The sequence below is a fragment of the Carettochelys insculpta genome, chromosome 6 (genome assembly GCF_033958435.1).
Source record: "Carettochelys insculpta isolate YL-2023 chromosome 6, ASM3395843v1, whole genome shotgun sequence".
Taxonomy (NCBI): domain Eukaryota; kingdom Metazoa; phylum Chordata; order Testudines; family Carettochelyidae; genus Carettochelys; species Carettochelys insculpta.
In genome coordinates this window covers 76,221,795-76,240,290 of record NC_134142.1, presented here as the reverse complement: position 1 = coordinate 76,240,290, position 18,496 = coordinate 76,221,795, and the positions used below count along the sequence as shown (strand labels likewise).

General features: G+C 45.5%; 1 protein-coding gene across 4 annotated transcripts in view; it reads right to left on the bottom strand.

Moving 5' to 3' along the window:
• GALNT18 (polypeptide N-acetylgalactosaminyltransferase 18) overlaps nucleotides 1-18,496 on the bottom strand; it is a 564,545-nt gene that overhangs the window by 118,087 nt on the left and 427,962 nt on the right. For 3 of the 4 annotated variants that reach the window (XM_074997381.1, XM_074997379.1, XM_074997380.1), the window contains exons 8-9: nucleotides 16,883-17,020; nucleotides 8,541-8,636 (exon numbers count right to left, since the gene is read on the bottom strand). In XM_074997381.1, the coding sequence (XP_074853482.1) occupies nucleotides 8,541-8,636; nucleotides 16,883-17,020 (234 nt within the window). Of the gene's footprint in view, nucleotides 1-7,037; nucleotides 7,090-8,540; nucleotides 8,637-16,882; nucleotides 17,021-18,496 lie in introns of all 4 variants that reach the window. The other variant, XM_074997382.1, reaches the window with a different exon arrangement.

Here is an 18,496-nt window from a genome sequence, read left to right as displayed (position 1 = left end):
GCATCCTCAGCCCACGGCAGGTGCCCTTTCTAGGCGGTGCAGGCCTCCACAACTTGCCCCCTCATCATCCGGCCAACCCTGGGGCTTTGTCCCCTTTAACAGGCTGCTCAGAGCAGGCCCGCAGATAGGAAGCCCAGCCCTCACTTCAGGGCGTGGCAGCTGGAAAACCAGTTTAGAAGCCCAGCTCTGTGTTTAGGGCAGGGCATGGAGGCAGGTAAACAGTTCAGAAGCCCAGCCCTTAGTTCAGGGAGGGATGGAGATTCAGCTAACTACCACAATGGGCTAGCTCAGGAGAGGCGTGGGGCTGCCTCCCCTGGTGATGGGGCAGGCAGACGCAGGCCCTCCCACTCCACTACATCTCAGCCCAGGGCCCGAGTGATCACTCTCACCCTGAGCATGGTAGTGGGGATCGAGGCCGCAACACATCACCATGGGCTCAGGTGGAGTGTCCCCGGGGCCACTTCCTACCTCCACCTCATTGGTGCTGGTTCCCAGTTGGGCTGTTCAGTGAGTGCAGGCTGGTGAGTCTCCTCTGGGTAGGTAGCGTCCAGCAGGTCTGGCCAGTCGGGCATCTCAACATCGTTCTGCTAGTCCACTGGGGGCAGGACCGTGGGCTCTGGGCAGTCATAGGCCTCAACGCTGTGGGCATCAGGCAGGAATCTGGGATCATGTTCACCTGGGTCCCCAGGGTAACTGGCCACAGGCAGCCTCTCTGGCCCCAGTGGGGCTTTGGGCAATGGGGCCCACCACAAGCCCAAAGGCCCCAGTAGATCAGAGACATCGGGGTACCGAGCCAACGGCAGGCTGGGCTGCAGCTGCCTGGGCTGGGCTGGGCAGCTGGTGGGCTGCTCTTGCCAGCCTGATGGTCTGGCCTGTGTCCCCCTGCTCAGGCGCCCAGGAGCCTGGTCAGAGCGATTTGCCCTGCTTGGAGGCCAGTCTTTTAATGGGCCTCGAGCCCCGCCCCTGGTCCTTCTGGTCACAAGTGCTGCTCTCTGAGGGGCAGGGCACAGCTGTTTTGGCTCAGAGCCCACTCACCAAGGTCTTGCAGTGGCCTCCTCTGCCGCTGAGTCAGGGGGAGGCCACTGCACCTCACTACAGGAACACTCTTGTTCACAGACAGGTGTAGGTGTGGGGAGTAGGAGTGTAGGAGGGTGCTGCAGCAGCCCCTGTGCTGCCAACCCACAACTGGGGGGCCATGATGTTGTCCTGAGCCACACCCAACAGCTCTAGGTAGTCCTGGATGCTGGCCCTGCCACTACTGGGCCCAGCTGTGTCCTCAGTGTGGGCAGTGAGGCACACAGACTGGGGTAAGGCTGGGGGCAGATGGAGGCACAGTTTAGCACCTGCACTCTAAAAATTGCTCCAGTGCCACTGCAGAGACCCTTCTTCACATGACTATGAGTATATGCAGGAAGAACAACCATTCCTCCAGACCTCTGATGTGAACAAAAAACATTTTTAGATGAATTACAACAACTAGCAAATTAAAGTAGAAATAAATGTAATCCACCTGAATTGCTCATTGGGATTTTAGTCAGAGTTTGCAAACACTGTCTTTGCTACTGAGTTTCCAACATAAAATATATTGGTCGAGATCCGCAGATGATGTAAATTGGCACTAGTTCACTTGTTGCCCTAGCTTCACCTCACTAACTTGAACGCAGCTATGCTGATTTATACCAGACAAGGATCTTGCCTGTGTTGTTTTTTTCCTAACTGCTAGACCTGCAAATTGATTTGAAAGGTAAACTGGTCTTACCTGCTCTTATTTCTTCACTAGTAATAAGGATTCTTCAGGCCATATCCAACTCTCGTCTATCATCTCCTGAATCTCCAGTTCTTTTATACAGTGTGACTCAGGAAACTCTGGATGTTAGAGGTCCCCAGGTTATACAAGGGGACAGGAATCCCTTGGGTTCATCAAAATAATGCCATGTAAACTCTAACAAAAGCCTGTTTCACACTAGTCATCATGACCATTGGAACATGTAAATGCAGAAAATATTTGAGCAGATGGATATCTATACTAATGATTTTGTCGTCAAATGTTATTGCTAAAAACAGGTCACTCATCAGTCGTGTATCTTGAAACAGTCTTTGCCAGATGAGGGTGTTTAAGGTAAAACTTGTTATCTATGGTACTCTGTTCCTCTGGGGTTCCTGTGGATAACCAATTATATGGCGCTGGATACCACTACTGGACATTTTAAAGGGACTCAGGCTGCTGAGGTGCAGCTGATCTCAAGCAGCAAGGCAAGGGGTGGTGTACAGTATGCTCAGAAGAGTGCTTCAGTGGCTGACAGATTGGTGTGGTCAGGAGCTAACATCCACTTTTGCACTAGAAGCAAGTGGCAACGAGGTGACGCACAGTCCTAGGTACCAGGAAAGGCATCACAGACTGTCATATTACCAGGTGAATTTCCTGGGTTAGCTGAAACAAAATGAGACAAATCTGAGCTGAAAGTTACTGAAGACAGAAAACATGAAACCCCCACAGTGACTCTCTCCCCCAAATCACAGGCACTTTTCTGGGGAGAATCTACAAAAAACGATTAATGTGATGATGGTGGTAATAAAACTGCTAGTAATAGAGTATTCTGTACCTTACTAAAAAAGGCTCTTCAAATCATCATTCAGTGGCACACTCTCATGCTCTTAAAGTACTGTAACTAAACCTTCCTTGGAAAGAGCATGGAGAATGTCATGGAGAGATGGAGCAGACACTCGGCTTCCTCACAAGCTAGCGCAGCCAGGTAAGGTGCGTTTACTGAGACAACAAAAAAGTTATGTTTTACACACAGAACGAACCCTTTCTACTGCAAATGACCTTTTCTTTTAGGGCCCAACCCTGTGCAATTAAAGTATAGTTTTGTCATTGATTTCAATGGAAGTAAGATCAGGCTTTAGCTGAATACACAATACCATCACTCCCACACACTAGAACAATTAAAAGGCACACATGAAAGTTCTATTCGGAATTTTCTCTTTTTTTGCTCATTTCCTCTTTTTTCCCCTCTTTTCTCCTTCCCAGCTTTCATTTTTTCTTTCTGCCCCATGTTTCTCAATACTACTTCTATATCCCCCACCGCATCACGCCTTTGGCTATTCTCCTTCTCCTCACTTCCCCCTCAATTTACACTATTTCTCCTTTGTATTTCTCCTCCTTGTTTACTTCTCTCTCTGTCAGGGCCATGCATTTGATCCCGACACCCTGTCATGGTATCCCATGGACAGGATCAAGGAGCAATGAAGTGATCTTGTTTTACTTCTATCACAAACTCTTTGGGCTAAAACAGATCTACTCCAATTTACCACAGCTGAGGATCTGGCCCTTTAATGTGTACAGTAGAGTCTCAATATTCCTGAACCTATGGGCAGGAGCGCCGGCAGCCACTACTTCCTTCTGAGGCCCCGGGCAGGAGCACCGGCAGCCGGGGGCTGCCATATTGGTGAAATTCAACATTCACAAGTGTTCACAATACAGAACCCTTGTGAATGTTGAGACCCTACTATATTTACACTCTGTTTTGTACCTACTGCAAGAAGTGTCTGTGCTCAAGTCTACGGAGTTAGGCATGCTGAGTTCATGCTCTGGTGCCAAGAAACAGGTGAATAGGTACTGCAACTGGGGTGGGAGCTTGGGCTCTAATGACTACCCTCTCATGAACTCCAGTCTGAGGGGAATGTTTTACACTGCTGCTTTTAGCACCAAAGCGCAAGAGCTGCAAGTTCACTGAAGCCCATGCCTATGGGTTTTAAAATGTACAATGTTACCAAACTAGCACCTCTCTTTCTTCTAACCAAAAAAGCAGTCAAGTAGCACTTTAAAGACTAACAAGATAATTTATTAGGTGATGAGCTTTTGTGGGACAAACCCACTTCTTCAGCTCATAGCCTTACCAGAACAGACTCAATATTTAAGGCACAGAGAACCAAAAATAGTAAGCAAGGTTGACAAATCAGAACAATATTATCAAGGTGAGCAAATCAGAGAGCAGAGGGGCAGAAGGGGGCAGGGGGAGTCAAGAATTAGATTAAGCCAAGTATGCAAAAGAGCCCCTGTCATGACACAGAAAATTTCCATCCCGGTTCAAACCACGTGTTAATCTGTCAAATTTGAATATAAAAGAGAGTTCAGCAGCCTCTCTTTCCAAAGTGTTGTGAAAATTCCTCTTCAGTAAGATGCAGACTTTCAGGTCACTAACAGAATGGCCCACTCCATTAAAGTGCTGACTGACCAGTTTGTGGATCAGAGTGTTTTAATGCCTGTTTTATGCCCATTAATTCTTTGTCTAAGAGAGTTTGAAGTCTGTTCAATATATAAAGCATATGGGCATTGTTGGCACGTTAGTTGAGGACTACTGGACTGCTTTTTTGTTTTGATAGTATATAGACTAGCACGGCTTTCTCTCTCTTCTGTTTGACTTGTCAGCTTTTGCTGGTCATTCCTTGCCTCAGTTTTTCCCATCTCTACTTTCTAAGTCAGCAAAAATGTGAAGGTGGTTAGTGAAAGTTTGGTAAACCTCTGAAATATTTTAGGCTCAGTCAGTATTAATTCAGATACCTCTTAGAAAACAGAGCTGTAGTTTTGTGCAGTGAAACAATCTCTGGCTATACCATTATGCAAGTTGAAGGCAGCTCTTTGGCACTTTTTAAAGTATCACTAGTTACAAAGGGATGTTTGCCATATTTAATATTGTTTTGTGGACAGTGGCCTGTATTATTATACTTAAACTTTATAATTCCCTTTCCAAATAGTTCAATAATCCTAGGTGTATGAAAGAAACTAAAAGAAAACCATAGCCATTTATTTATTCCAAAGCTATGCAATTTTGAGAGCTGATGCCTAATAGCTCCTGTGTAAAAGGATCAGAGTGTTGAATTATTGAAAGGGGGTAGCACAGAGCAAGAAATTATTCATGATGGAAAAAGAGCTAGAACTAATGGGAAGAAAACAAACTTTAGGCTGTCTTTCAGGGAAATCTTCCCGACAGTGAGATGTGTTACACAACAGAATAGTCACCCCAGGAAAAGAGAGGAATCTCTTTGGCTTGGAACCTTTAAAAGTAGAATGGAGAAAGTATTAGGAACTAATACTAGCAGCTCAGAGAAAAATCTTGATGGTCAGGCAGTGGGGCTATATGACCTAATCGGGGACTCTTCCAGTTCTAACTTGTTTTTTATTACCATATGAATACATCCTCATACATATTCATAAAGGGTTTATTTAAGTCCACAAAAACGTCCTCTATTGAAATGTATTACATCCCTGACTTACTTGCAATTAAATCTATCAAATATATGAATGCTGTGTGAAAACCAAAGTACTGAAATGCATGACAAGACCTCAATTCTTCTCTCGGTCCAGTGCATCTCAGGCTATTACCCTATAATGATTTTTCAGGAGTGAGCTGATGCACATTTTATTTATTTACTGCAACTCCTTTCTGTGTAGAATACATGTATTTGCTTAGCGGTAATTGGCCATGTGAAACTTCTCTAGTCAGCATACCTGTGCACTTTGAAATGCAGGTGATGAGGGAAAGGAAAGACTCATCTCTAGTGAGCAAGTTACATGGATTTACGAAAGAAGAAACCAATTGTTAGGAGAGGGAGAGGATTCAGGAAAGTGTAAAAATGCCCTCACACAGTTGGGTAGAATATTGTTTAAGCCACCTAGTTTCCTGCACACGACCTCCTCTCCATAATACTGGAATGGTCTTGGAACAACCAGGGCACCTTTAAGGCTGTGTTTACACTATGAGCTAAGGGTGGAAGACCCCCGCTTGAGTATGCATACTTGTGTTAGCTCTCATCATGCTTGCATGGGCGCAAGTAGTAGTGTAGCTGCAGTAGCACAGGCAGTGGCAGCAGAGGCATAGCTTAGCTATGCCACTGAGTATTCAACACGCCCAAATCAGACTTCTATTGCCAGTGCCCATCCTCACAGTGTAGACACAGCTGAAGAAATGAATGGACCTCAACCATGAAGAGTATATGGGACTTAATAATATTTACTATTAATATTTAATATTTAATAATATTGCAACTCTGACTCACACCATAGTCCTATCACATGCGACTAGTCCAATTGATTAGTCTCAGTGGGACTGCTCATATAGGCAGGAGTTCAGGGCTGGGCCAGTACTCTTCATTAAAGGGCATTACTGCTTTCCATCCATTTTTTTTCTTCAGAGGAAATCCTCCAGAGGCCTATTCATGGGTTCTTTGTGCTAGTGTAGGCGCATACAGTTGGGCCAAGTACACGTCCCTTAATGAGGAAACCACAAGATTGTCTTTCAAGAGCCATCTCACTCATTTTCAAATTGCAGATGCAGTCTGATAGTGCTTTACAGTGTCATACTTCAAAAAAACATCCTGTTAATGAGTGAGGAAGGGCAAATAACACTGTGCTTATTGAAGGAGCATGCCCTGTCAAGAGGCTCCACTTTCTCTCTCCTCCACCCCCACATTTTTGTTACCAGTATCTCATAAATAGTTCACTGTACAGTGATTGCTGAATGGTACTAATTAAGGGGGCTCTTTGTCTTTTTTGGCCTCCTACCTATAATTACATTTTCCCATTTTAATTTACAACAGTATCTGCAAAATCACAGATGACATGCCAAAAGAGAATTATGGCACCTACCCCGAAGATGAATAATAATGACTCCAGCCAACTTGTGATTTACACCAGAAGTAGGTAGTTACTTACCTAAGAGTGACGACCAGCCTAAAAGCTCCTGGGGGCAAAACACTCGTTATCAGCATATATATGGAAATATATACATGTGGGTACATGTGATAAATGGAACTTTTTGATATTTTTCTCATTATTCAGAATTTACCCAAGCATGATCCATTTAGTGATTCATATAGTGATTCATATCAGTAAAGAAAATCTCAGTAAAGAAAATCAGTGCAGAGCTGAAATGCAGAGATCACTTTGTGAGGTAGTATATAACCAACACCAACAATTTCATCAGATTTAAGTTTCTGACACAGTAAGTTACCCCTCGATGGAAGATCAATGTTACCTTTTCCACGGGCACTTATGTCTTAGCTCGCTAGTGTTATGATCCTCCTTTGCTGTGTAATCAAATTGAATAATTAATAGTTTCCCAAATAGTATCACATCCCATGCTTTTATAATAACATAAGTTCTTCTGTACAATGCTTTCATAAACGGAAAGATCACAGCAAAATTTTCCACTGACCATTACTACACACTAAGGAGGGAATGAATACCTCCAATCACCTTCAAGAATTTTAAAACGTTCAGGGCATTTTACTCTACAATGTGAAATCCAAAGATGACTATTTTCCTTCTATTAATTTTTGTTTAAGTGATCTTCCAATATCAGCTGCTCTGCACTGTCTGTCTATGATAGGCAAATTCTGGACTATGCAGGAAGAAGTTTTTATCGTTGCAAGAGAATGCTTGAAAATGTGCCCAGGTTGTTAGTCATTCAAGAAGAGGTTATGTGCTCAAACTCTGGTCTGTCAGTTATTAAATCCTGCTCTTAATGGGCGAAGGCTTTGATAATCTGAGCCTCTGACTTATTGTGAAACAAACGAGCACGTCAGGGAATATAAGAGGGACTGAAATAAACAGCTTTTGCAGGTATTAATTAATTTTTGTATGTGTCTGTAATTCAGTCTGATGTAGAAAGTTTGTTTCAAATTCCTGGAACAAAGACAGTAAACGCAACAGCCCAAAAGAAAAAAAAATGCTTTAAGTACATTATATCTTCTTTAAAACTTACTGTTGCATTCATATCAGGGAGAGAGTTAAAAGAGATCAATAAATAAAACTTATGCTAACAATTCCCGGTAAATGTAGCACTAATTCGTGTCTTCTCTTGCTTATAGTCTTCCAAAATGAATAAATATGTTTACTTGTAATAGCACTAATTAATACATAAGTGATTCTCCACATTGTGACACCAGTAATGTTCCAATTTTCTTTTAACTATCAAACAAAGAGCCTAAGGAGGTCCTGAAGCAAGAAACAAAACCATTGATAATTACAAAATGGACATGTCTACACGAGAGGTTTTTCCCAGTAAAACTGGTCTTTTGTCGGAAAATCCTGTGGAGCGTCTACATGCAAAATGTACTTTGTTGACAGTTTCTTGTTAAAACCCAGCTCATCTTCCGGCAGCGTTATACCTCTCCCTGTTTAGGTATAACGCCTTTGTTGACAGTGTTCCATCAACGAAACAGCTGTGTAGATGCTCTGGGGCCCTTCTATCGACAGACAAGGCTTCTGGTTCATTGGGCAGCTCTGTTTGCACAGCTTCTGGTCAGCTGTTCTGTTGAAAAAGGGCGGACAGCCTGGCTGTTCTGTTGACAGAACAGATAGCTCTTTTGATCTAGTTTTGTGTGTAGATGCAATCTGTTGCTAGAGGTCCTGCCGGGAAATCTCTTTTGACAGTGACGTTGTCAACAGAGCCTTCTCAAACAGACATGCCCTGTGGTTCCTCCTACACAGCCTACTAAGAGCAGCTGCTATATATGAAATTATTAGTTATACTAACCTGTGGTGTCATTCCATGGCAGATATACATGATTGGAATATTTTCTGTTTCTGGCCCTTGATCAAGGCACAAATCACTTTTTAGGGAATTCTGCAGCTAGAACAGACAAAGATGAAAAGAACCCAAAGATGCATTAGAGTGGAAGAATAAGGGCTATATTCAATCTTTTCCATTTTGTTGCAAGAAAACCATACTTTAGTGAGAGAAATAAACATACATATTAAAAAGACACTTCTCTGTGTTTAAGAGGGAATTTGCAAAGAAAACAACTACACCAAAATTCTTCTCTAATTTAAACATAGCCAAACATTATTAACTTCAACAGAATTTGGCCCTACGGGGACCTCACTTTCAAAAGGCATTCACAAGCGTCACCATTTTTTCCCAAATAGCCCATCTTCCATTTCAGCACCTACTTAAGGACAGATTTTCAAAAGTGGTCATCACCCAGTAACTTTGTTTGAAAATCTGCGTAGACTGAGTCTTTGGCCAGCCTCAGCGTCTTTCATTTCAAGTCCAATCCTACAGCAATTAACACATGGAATTCACACTGAAGTCTCAGATATTTCTGTATGCAGAGTGCTTCCAGGATCAGACTGATAGGGAATATGTTATGGACGTCAGTGGAAGATATAACATAAAGAGATACTGACAGCAGGGAATTTTCATGTCTCAAAGGTCATCAAAATAGTTTGCAATGTCATCATAACCTTGAAATTACAACCTTTTTGGGGTGCTGTGCTCTTTACATTTCATGTTTAATAGTTCAGTTTTACATTTTTATACTGTATCCTCATTTGTAGATTAAATCCTGAAGTTCTTATTCAGTTTCTATACAGTCACTTCTCAAGCAAAACTTCCTTTATGTCAATGGGAACTGAGGAAGCTCAAAACTTTCTAGAAGTGCTCAAGACCTCCTAGCTTCAGTTCTAAATGAACTAGAAAAAGATGCTTGATTCTGGTATCAGTAACCATAACCAATCCCAACAGCATGAATGGGCCAGATCCTAAAGTTAATGGAGACTGGCATAGCTCCACTGACTCAGAGAATTTTCTAAAATGTCTTCTAAACACCTTAGCTGCGTCTACACGTGCAGGCTACTTCGAAGTAGCGGCACCAACTTCGAAATAGCGCCCGTCACGTCTACACGCGTCGGGCGCTATTTCGAAGTTAACTTCGACGTTAGGCGGCAAGACGTCGAAGTCGCTAACCTCATGAGGAGATAGGAATAGCGCCCTACTTCGACGTTCAACGTCGAAGTAGGGACCGTGTAGACGATCCGCGTCCCGCAACGTCGAAATTGCTGGGTCCTCCATGGTGGCCATCAGCTGGGGGGTTGAGAGATGCTCTCTCTCCAGCCCCTGCAGGGCTCTATGGTCACCGTGGGCAGCAGCCCTTAGCCCAGGGCTTCTGGCTGCTTCTGCGGCAGCTGGGGATCTATGCTGCAGGCACAGGGTCTGCAACCAGTTGTCAGCTCTGTGGATCTTGTGTTGTTTAGTGCAACTGTGTCTGGGAGGGGCCCTTTAAGGGAGCGGCTGGCTGTTGAGTCCGCCCTGTGACCCTGTCTGCAGCTGTGCCTGGCATCCCTATTTCGATGTGTGCTACTTTGACGTGTAGACGTTCCCTCGCTGCGCCTATTTCGATGTTGGGCTGAGCAACGTCGAAGTTGAACATCGACGTTGCCGGCCCTGGAGGACGTGTAGACGTTATTCATCGAAATAGACTATTTCGATGTCGCAACATCGAAATAAGCTATTTCGATGTTGGCTGCACGTGTAGACGTAGCCCTTATGAGAAGATGATCAGCCTTGTGCCAATTAAACCTTACTACATGGCATCCTTGACTACCCCATCTGCAATACTGAAGCAAGAGAACACAACACACATTGCTACAAAGAATGAAGGATTCAATGAGCAACTTATTTAACAGAACACCACTGAAAAATCTCTCTCCCCCCACAAAAAATGAAACACTCTGCCAGGAAAGCTGAGAGCAAGACTGTGTTGAGAGCAAGATATGGGAAGTTATTCTTCCTCTTTACTCAGTGCTGATCAGGCCTCAGTCGGAGTACTGTGTCGAGTTCTGGGTACCACATTTCAAGAAAGATGTGGTGAAATTGGAGAAGGTCCAGAGAAGGGCAACAAGAATGATTAAAGATCTAGGGAACATGAGCTATGAGGGAAGACTGAAAGAACTGGGCTTGTTTAGTTTAGAAAAGAGAAGACTTAGAGGGGACATGATAGTGGTTTTCAAGGAAGAAAAATTGTTCTCCTTGGCCCCTGAAGATAGGACAAGGAGCAATGGGCTTAAACTGCAGCAAAGGAGGTTTAGGTTGGACATTATGAAAAACTTCCTAACTGTCAGGGTGGTTGAACACTGTAATAAATTACCTAAGGAGGTTGTGGAGGTTACTGGAGATATTTAAGAGACGTCTACTGGGGATGGTCTAGACAGTGCTCGGTACTGCTGTGAGTGCAGGGGCTGGACTCGATGACCTTTTGAGGTCCCTTCCAGTTCTAATGTTGTATAATTCTATGAGTCCCACATGAAATTTACATTCTGAAAGACTTCTGATCACCAAACCTCTGGGATGCAGAATGAAATGAATAAGTGAAAATTTTTAAGTACCACGGGATTAAAAAATAATTTATACACAGGGGATTCAAATCTGTTCAAGTTAGGAGATTCGAAAGCTAAACCTGGTGTGTGTCAGGGGGTCAGAATCAATGCATGGCTGACTGTAGGAAAGCAGCCCCAAAGGCTACATCTCGTCTAGATCGCTGCACAATTGCATACGGAAATGTGAAGATATGCACACAGGACCATGTAGCAGCACTACAGATCTTCTGGAGAGGCACCAGGAAGGTGGATGAGAATGCCTACACTCACGTAGAGTGCACCATCACAGGCAGGTGAGAGACTTTCATGAGGTTATAATACGCCTGTATACAAGACATGATCCAGGAAGAGCTGTGCTGTGACAACACCGGGAGCCTTGTCAAGCGCTCAGCAATGGCCACAAAGAGCTGTGTGGTCCTAAGGAAGGGCTTAGTCTGGTCAATATAGAAGGCTAATGCCTATCTCACATTGAGGGATGGCAGCTGTTGCTCCTGCTAGGAGCTATGAGGTTAGGATAGAACACAGGCAGAAAAATGTCCTGACTAACATGGAACCCAAAGACCACCTTAGGCAGGAACGTGAGGGAGGTTAAGGAGAAGTTGAAACTTGTCCTTCTGGAACACCACGTACGGGGGCTCAGACATGGAAGGCCACTTTCCAGGAGAAGTAGACAAGAGAGCCAGTGGCCAGAGGATCAAAGGTAGCGCCCATAAGCACCCAGAGGACCTAGTTAAGGTCCCAAGTTGGGACCAGCCAGCTAACCAGTGGGTGAGGTCCGGCCATGCCCTTGAGGAAGCACCCCACCATGGGGTGCACAAACACAGAATGCCCACCTTCCTGAGAGTGGAAGGCCAATATGGCTGCCAGATGCACCTGAATGGACAAAGAAACAAGGCCTTATTGCTTCAGGGACACAAGGTAGTCTAACATCTGCAAGACAGAGGCAAATACAGGCACAGGATCACACTGGGTGCACTGACAGTAGAAGTGCATTCACTTGGCCTTGTAGGACAACTGTGTAGATGTTTTGTGGCTGATAAGGAGGACACACTACACTGCACTGGCCCCGAGCAAGCCCACTTGCCAAGTGTCAACCACAAAGCCACCACGCCATGAGGTGAAGATACCAGAAATCTGGGTGGCGGATGTGAATGTGGTTCTGCATGATGATGTCTAGAAGCAGGAGAAGCTGAATGGGTGGAAGCATGGAAAGCTCCATCAATGTGGGGTACCAATGCTGGTGAGCCCAGGTTGGGGCTATGAAGAGTACATCTGCTTTGTCCCTGAGAACCTTGAGAAGCACCTTGTGCACAAGGGGAAATGGATGGAAAGGCATAGAGCAGTTCCAGGGTCCATGGAATGAGGAACGTAACCACTATGGAGCCCAGGCTGAGGCCCAGAAGAAGCAGAATGCAGGGCACTTTTGGTTGCTCTGGGACACAAAGAAGTCCAGCTGGGGAAAACCCCCATTTCTGCTTTTGGACCCCCAGGAGATAGGATGTCTCCAGGTAAACAGTTGGCATTGCAGAATTAACCACAGGTGCTGAGCTTCTGAGCAGAGTGGGGAGGAGTGCCCCTCCCCCCACCCCCGCCGTTTGATGTTGTATTTCATGGCTGTTATATTGTCCATCATGCCCACTACACAATGGCCATGGAGATGAGGTAGAAACACCAGACGAGTCAGATGAACAGCCCATTGCTCATGAACATTGATGTGGGATGACAGCTCCTCCACTGTCTACAATGCTTGAGTTGTGAGATGTCCCAGGTGAGCACTTCAGCCTAAAGCTGATGTGCCTGTGACAAGGGACAAGGTGGGCTGAGGTGCATGAAAGGGAACACTGACGAGGACATTCTGGAGACACAGCCACGAGCACTAAGTGTTGGAGACACAGTGAGGCAGGGTCATGATCCCATTCAGCCCATACTATGCGGGATAGTACGTTGAGGCCAACCATGGCTGGAGACAGTGGAGATGAAGCCTGGTGAATGGCACGTAAAAAAGCCAACTGCCATGTAACCCAGCAGCTGAAGGCAAGTGTGAGCCATTATGATGGGAAACTCACAGACGGAGTGCAGGAGCTGAATGAATGTTTGGTGGCACTGATCGGGGAGGGACATCCTGGTTTGTGGGTATTGAGAACTGCCCCCATGAACTCTATATGTTGAGTGGGTGTCAGTGAGGACTTTGCTGAGTTAAGCAGCAGGATCAGCTTGTCCAGAGTCCTGGTGAACGCCACTTGCAATTGAACCTGATTGATAGACCACCCCCAGAGGAGCCAGTCATCCAGGCATGGGTACACCTGGACCCCAAAATGGTGGAGGAAGGCAGCCACCACTGCCATGCCTTTGGTAAACACCCTGGGAGCCAAGGAGAGCCCAAAGGGGAGGGCCACAAATTAAAGGTGCAGGTGGCTCACTATGAGCCACAGATACTGGCAGTAGGATGGATGGATGGAAGGAAATGTGGAACTAAGCATCCTTTAGGTCAAGAGTGGTGTACCAATCCTGCAGATCCACAGAGGGAATGATGGTGCCCAGGGACACTATGAGGAACTTGTGAGACACCACAAACTCCTTGAACTCCCAGAGGTCCAGGATGGGTCTCAACCCTCTGTATGCCTTGGGAACCAGGAAGAAGTGACAATAGAAACCCCTATCCCCATACTGAGGGGACATCTCCCTCCACCACCCCCAAGTTTAGGAGTGATTGCACCTCCATGAGGAAGAGCTGCTCACGAAGAGGGACGGGAGCGAGGAATGGAGTGGAATTGAAGGAATTGAATATCCTGAAGCAATAGTCCTAAGGATCCAATGGTCCAACATGATCGATGACCAGGCCTGGAAGAATGGATCAAGTCTGTTTAAGAAGGGTAAGGCAGGCTCCTGCAGTGTAAGTGCAGGTACTCCAATCTTTAGCACACAATTAAAAGGAGTCCTTTATTGAGGGTCTTGACTGGCTGTGATCAGCCCTGGACTGCTGATGTGGAGGATGGTGATGGGAGTAATGGCCCTTTAGAGGACAGAAGTCTCAGCACTCACAAGGTTGGAAGGGCCTGGACTGTTGTTGATGCTACTGGGGCTGCAGCTTGAAGGGTTTCTGCTGCACAGTGGGTGTGAGTACGCATAAGGACTTCATGGCACTGTGGTGGTTTGTTGAACCTTTGGAAGGAGCCCCAATTGTGCAAAGTACTTGTGTTCTATCTCACAAGCTGCCGGGGGAGGGGGATGTGGGAGACAGAAGCCAGTGTCTGTCAAATAGTAGAGGCAGCAGTCACAGCAGTTTGTTAAAGGGAAGGGCCACATGGGATGTACTTTCCAAGGTTGGAATGTCATAGATGGGGGTCAACAGACTCAGTAACTTTCTCCACTGAAAGGCTAAGGCTGGAGGCCACATGATGGAGAAGCTGTTGGAGCACCCTATAGTCAGTGGACAGAGGCTGGAAGGCCAATGCACCGGCTATGGCTTCATCTGGTGAGGAGATGGATGATGCCAAAGGGGACACCACCCATGCAGGATCCTTCAGGAGAGAAGAAGGAGTAGTAGACATCACCTCAAGAGAAGTAGGGTGGGGGGAGCCCTAAGGTGGGCGGCTAGTAGCAGCCTCAGGAGCTTTTGAGATAGATACTGTATGTGACCCGGTGAAAGGCAAGGTGCCCAGCAAACGATGGTACACCCTGGGGCTCCCAGCATGGGTACCAAGTTGGAGACCAGTGGGCAGCAGCAGAGTCCTGTTCCAGGACTTGTGGGTCTGATATCAGATAGCTGTGAAACGAGGCAGGAGAAAAAGAACAGGAGGGCTGAGGAAGAGCTGTTCCTGAAGGAGCCAGTGGAGGAGTGTGGCCAATGATTGGCCTGGTGCAGGTAGTCTCATGGGATTCACCAGGTGAGCAAAAGCAGTGAGGGGAGAAAGAATGGTGCCAGGACCAAGGGTGCTGACAATCAGACTGGTGCTGAGGAGAACAATGGTGAGAAGAATGGTGCCATAGTGAGACAGGAAAAAGAGAAGTCAACCAGTGTGGGACAGGAACTGGTGTTGGGAGTGAAATCCGTGTTGTGAGGTATCATCGTGTGGAGAACAGAACTGGCATTGAGGTAGAATGGCATCAGGCATGACACTGACGTTGGTATTGGGATCAGCATGGAGATTGAGACTGGTCCTGAGATGGGACCCAGGGTCGAGAGCTGGACCAGGACCAGTACTGACAAGGACACCTGTGTCAAGAGCGTAATCTCCATAGAGAACGAGAATGCTGAGGAGTTGAGGCCTTTGGCACCAAAGAGGATGGACAATGAGGGTCTGACCTGTGAGTGTCCTGACAAGAACAGCCAGACCAGTGCAGGGAGCGGGACCAAGTCCTGGACAGGAATGTGGCTGAGGTGCAGCCTGCACTGGGTGAATTCCGGAACCTGAGAGCAAGTGTTGAGAAGACTGCATGAGGACTGGCAAGGCATGGTGCCAAGCACTGAAGTGGGAGGCAAAGTGTGCCAAAGACCCAGAATCCAAAGAACTTAGAGCGGAAGCCCTGGATGGAGAACAGGCTGGCACTGAGTCGGATGGAGAAAGAGGCCATGAAGATGTTCAGCTTTGCAAGTTGGAATGGCAATGGCTTGGACAGCTGTGTTACGACTTGGGGTGGGCCTGAGGAGCCAAGTGATCAGGTGATGGCATCTAGACAGCTACAGGCAGAAGTGAACGGTTACCCCTGGTATGCAACGAGGTGTAAGGGCCTCAGTGTGCGACTGGGAGCCCATAATTTCTATGTGTCCCCAGGCTGCCCAGTACATATCAGGCATCAACCAAGGACCAACCAGTACTGCATCACCTCTTGGCAAGTCCAAAACAATGGGGCTTGGTGCATGAGACACAAGGACATCAGGATCACAGGCACCAGGAGCATCTTGTACCTTGTGTGACGATGCCACTGTGGATGGAGTTGGTGCTGACAACTTGGTTGTCTTGGCAGCACTCACTGGAGAATGGGAGCAGTGCCACACCGACAGATTCAGGCAAGGGGAGCCCCTCCTGGGCACCGAGCACAGAGCCAAGGATGGTGTGCTGTGCACTGAGGACACAGAGGCGGGGCCTTCCTGCAGCAGTTGAAGTGCCAACACCATAATGAGTTGCTGGAGCTGAAAGTCATGTTTCTTATGAGTCCAGGGCTTGCAACCCCTAAAGGCACAGCATTTATCTGCTTGATGAGCTTCAGACAAACAACAAAGGCAGGAGTAGTGAGGGTCCCTCATTGACATAGTCTTTAAGCAGTCAGAGTACTCCTGAAAGCCCTGGGATCTCTTCATCCCTAAGCCCCGAAAGGGGCAACGTTAGGGGAAAGACTTCCCCTACCCTGCATACAGTGAAGACTAACTGAACCAAAAGCAATAGTTATGTTAAACACAGATATTTACAACTGTTTGCACAGAAAAGGCTGGGGATCTGTGACACAGCAACAGACAGAACAACTGAACAGCCACCACGGGCCATAAGAAGAAAACAGAGGTGCAGGGTTGGATGGGTCATATATAGGATTCACATAAGCACCACTCCAGGGGCTCCCCAGCCAACCCTAGCAGCTAGTTGCTACGGAAATCTGACAGCTGAGAATGCCCATGCTCATACACCTAACTTGAACAGATATGAGCAAACAGTCGAAGAACTGTGTGCGTGAATTACTTCCACTGTTATCATTTTTACTGATAAAGGTAAAGAGGATCCTTACCACCCCATAAGCGATGGTATCTGAGTACATTCTCATTTCTGGGTACACGCTGACAAGATACCACCTAAAGGTCTTGCACTGTAGCTTTTTTCTCAGGGCTTTCCTCTCAGAAATATCACCAATGTCAATTCCAGAATCCTGTGCACATAAAAGGATCAGAAAAACAGAAAACATATCAGTGGCATAAAAGCAGCTCTTCCTAGTATAAAACTCCCTACTGCCATGCTCAGTCCAGCTGGGAAGAGTAAAAAGAAGAGTGGAGGTCTCTGTTTGACTAGCAACACTGGTGTAAAGTAACTCTGATGTCACTAGACATTTCATAAATACTCTGTTTAAAGAGGATTTTTACCATTGCGAGGGCTTCTTTCTTTCACTGTACTCTATGGAAAGATTCCCATTGACTTACAGAGTTTTGGATCTGGACATTACTGAAAACCACTGTAATTCTCTAGTCCACTTTGATTTTCAGCCAATTGCCTGATGCAGAAATAACTGACATAAGGTAGCAAGTTTCCCAGGAAACAAATTTATTGTTGATGTTCAACTGTGGCCTATGTGCTAACATATTAAATTTTCTGCCTTTTTCTGATGTCTGGCCTTGCTGTCCTATTGTTAAGTTTAGAACTCCCGCTCTCCTTTTTGAAATCTCAAACAACCTATTTTATACTGCCATTAAAATTTCAGTTAATGTTTTTGTTAAAATTTTGTTAGGATTTCTCCCTCCCCTCCATTTATTATCTTTTACTTTTATGGCTAGCCCTCAGTTGTGCGACACAATTTTGTGGAGTTCATGAAACAGCAAGTTTCACAAAAGCCTGTAAGTGGAGCACAATAATTTCTCTCTTTAAGATCATGCAGAGGAGATTTTGAAAGAGGGATCTAAATTCAAATCCATGGTCACCATCTGACGGGAAGTAAAATTAGACATTTTACTGTAAATTATTATCTCACATCTACTCAATGTAACAGAACAAAACTTACAATAAATAAACTTGAGAGAGAAATCTCACAATCTACTTGATTAAACAACAGGCATTGCCTGGATGGTAAATACTCAAAGTGTCTTCATTGTATGCTGATAACAGGATTTTAAAATGAGGTTAGGAAATGCTGAATTCTCTTTCATTGGTGTATCAAAGGAGAGCTTTATGGACGCCTGATTTTATGGTCCAAAGCACAGGCTGCTCCTTGAAACAGAGTGTCTATGTAATTAACTTTATAATGGAGTAAGAACATTTTACATTATAGGCACTTTCGGACTGGTGCTGAAGTAAATTTGGCTTCCACAGTGGCAGTCTATTAAAAACACCTTGCACCAAATTCAGGCCTGATACAAATAGGTGTAAGTCAACTTGGCAGAAATCATTCATATATCGTTATATAAAACTGCCTCTGTAATAACAAATGCAACTCTGTTGTTCAAAAATAAAAAGGAAGGCGCCCTGGGGCTTCAAATCTAGCATGCAATACCTTACAAATCAGTGTGAACCTTAACAGCAAAAGCCTCCCTTACACAACCTCTAGGTGTTTGGAGCTTTCACGTGAATGCCTTTCTGATTATCCAAAACTAGGAAAGCTACTCTCAGCCTGTCCATTTCCTCCTTGTCAGATCAC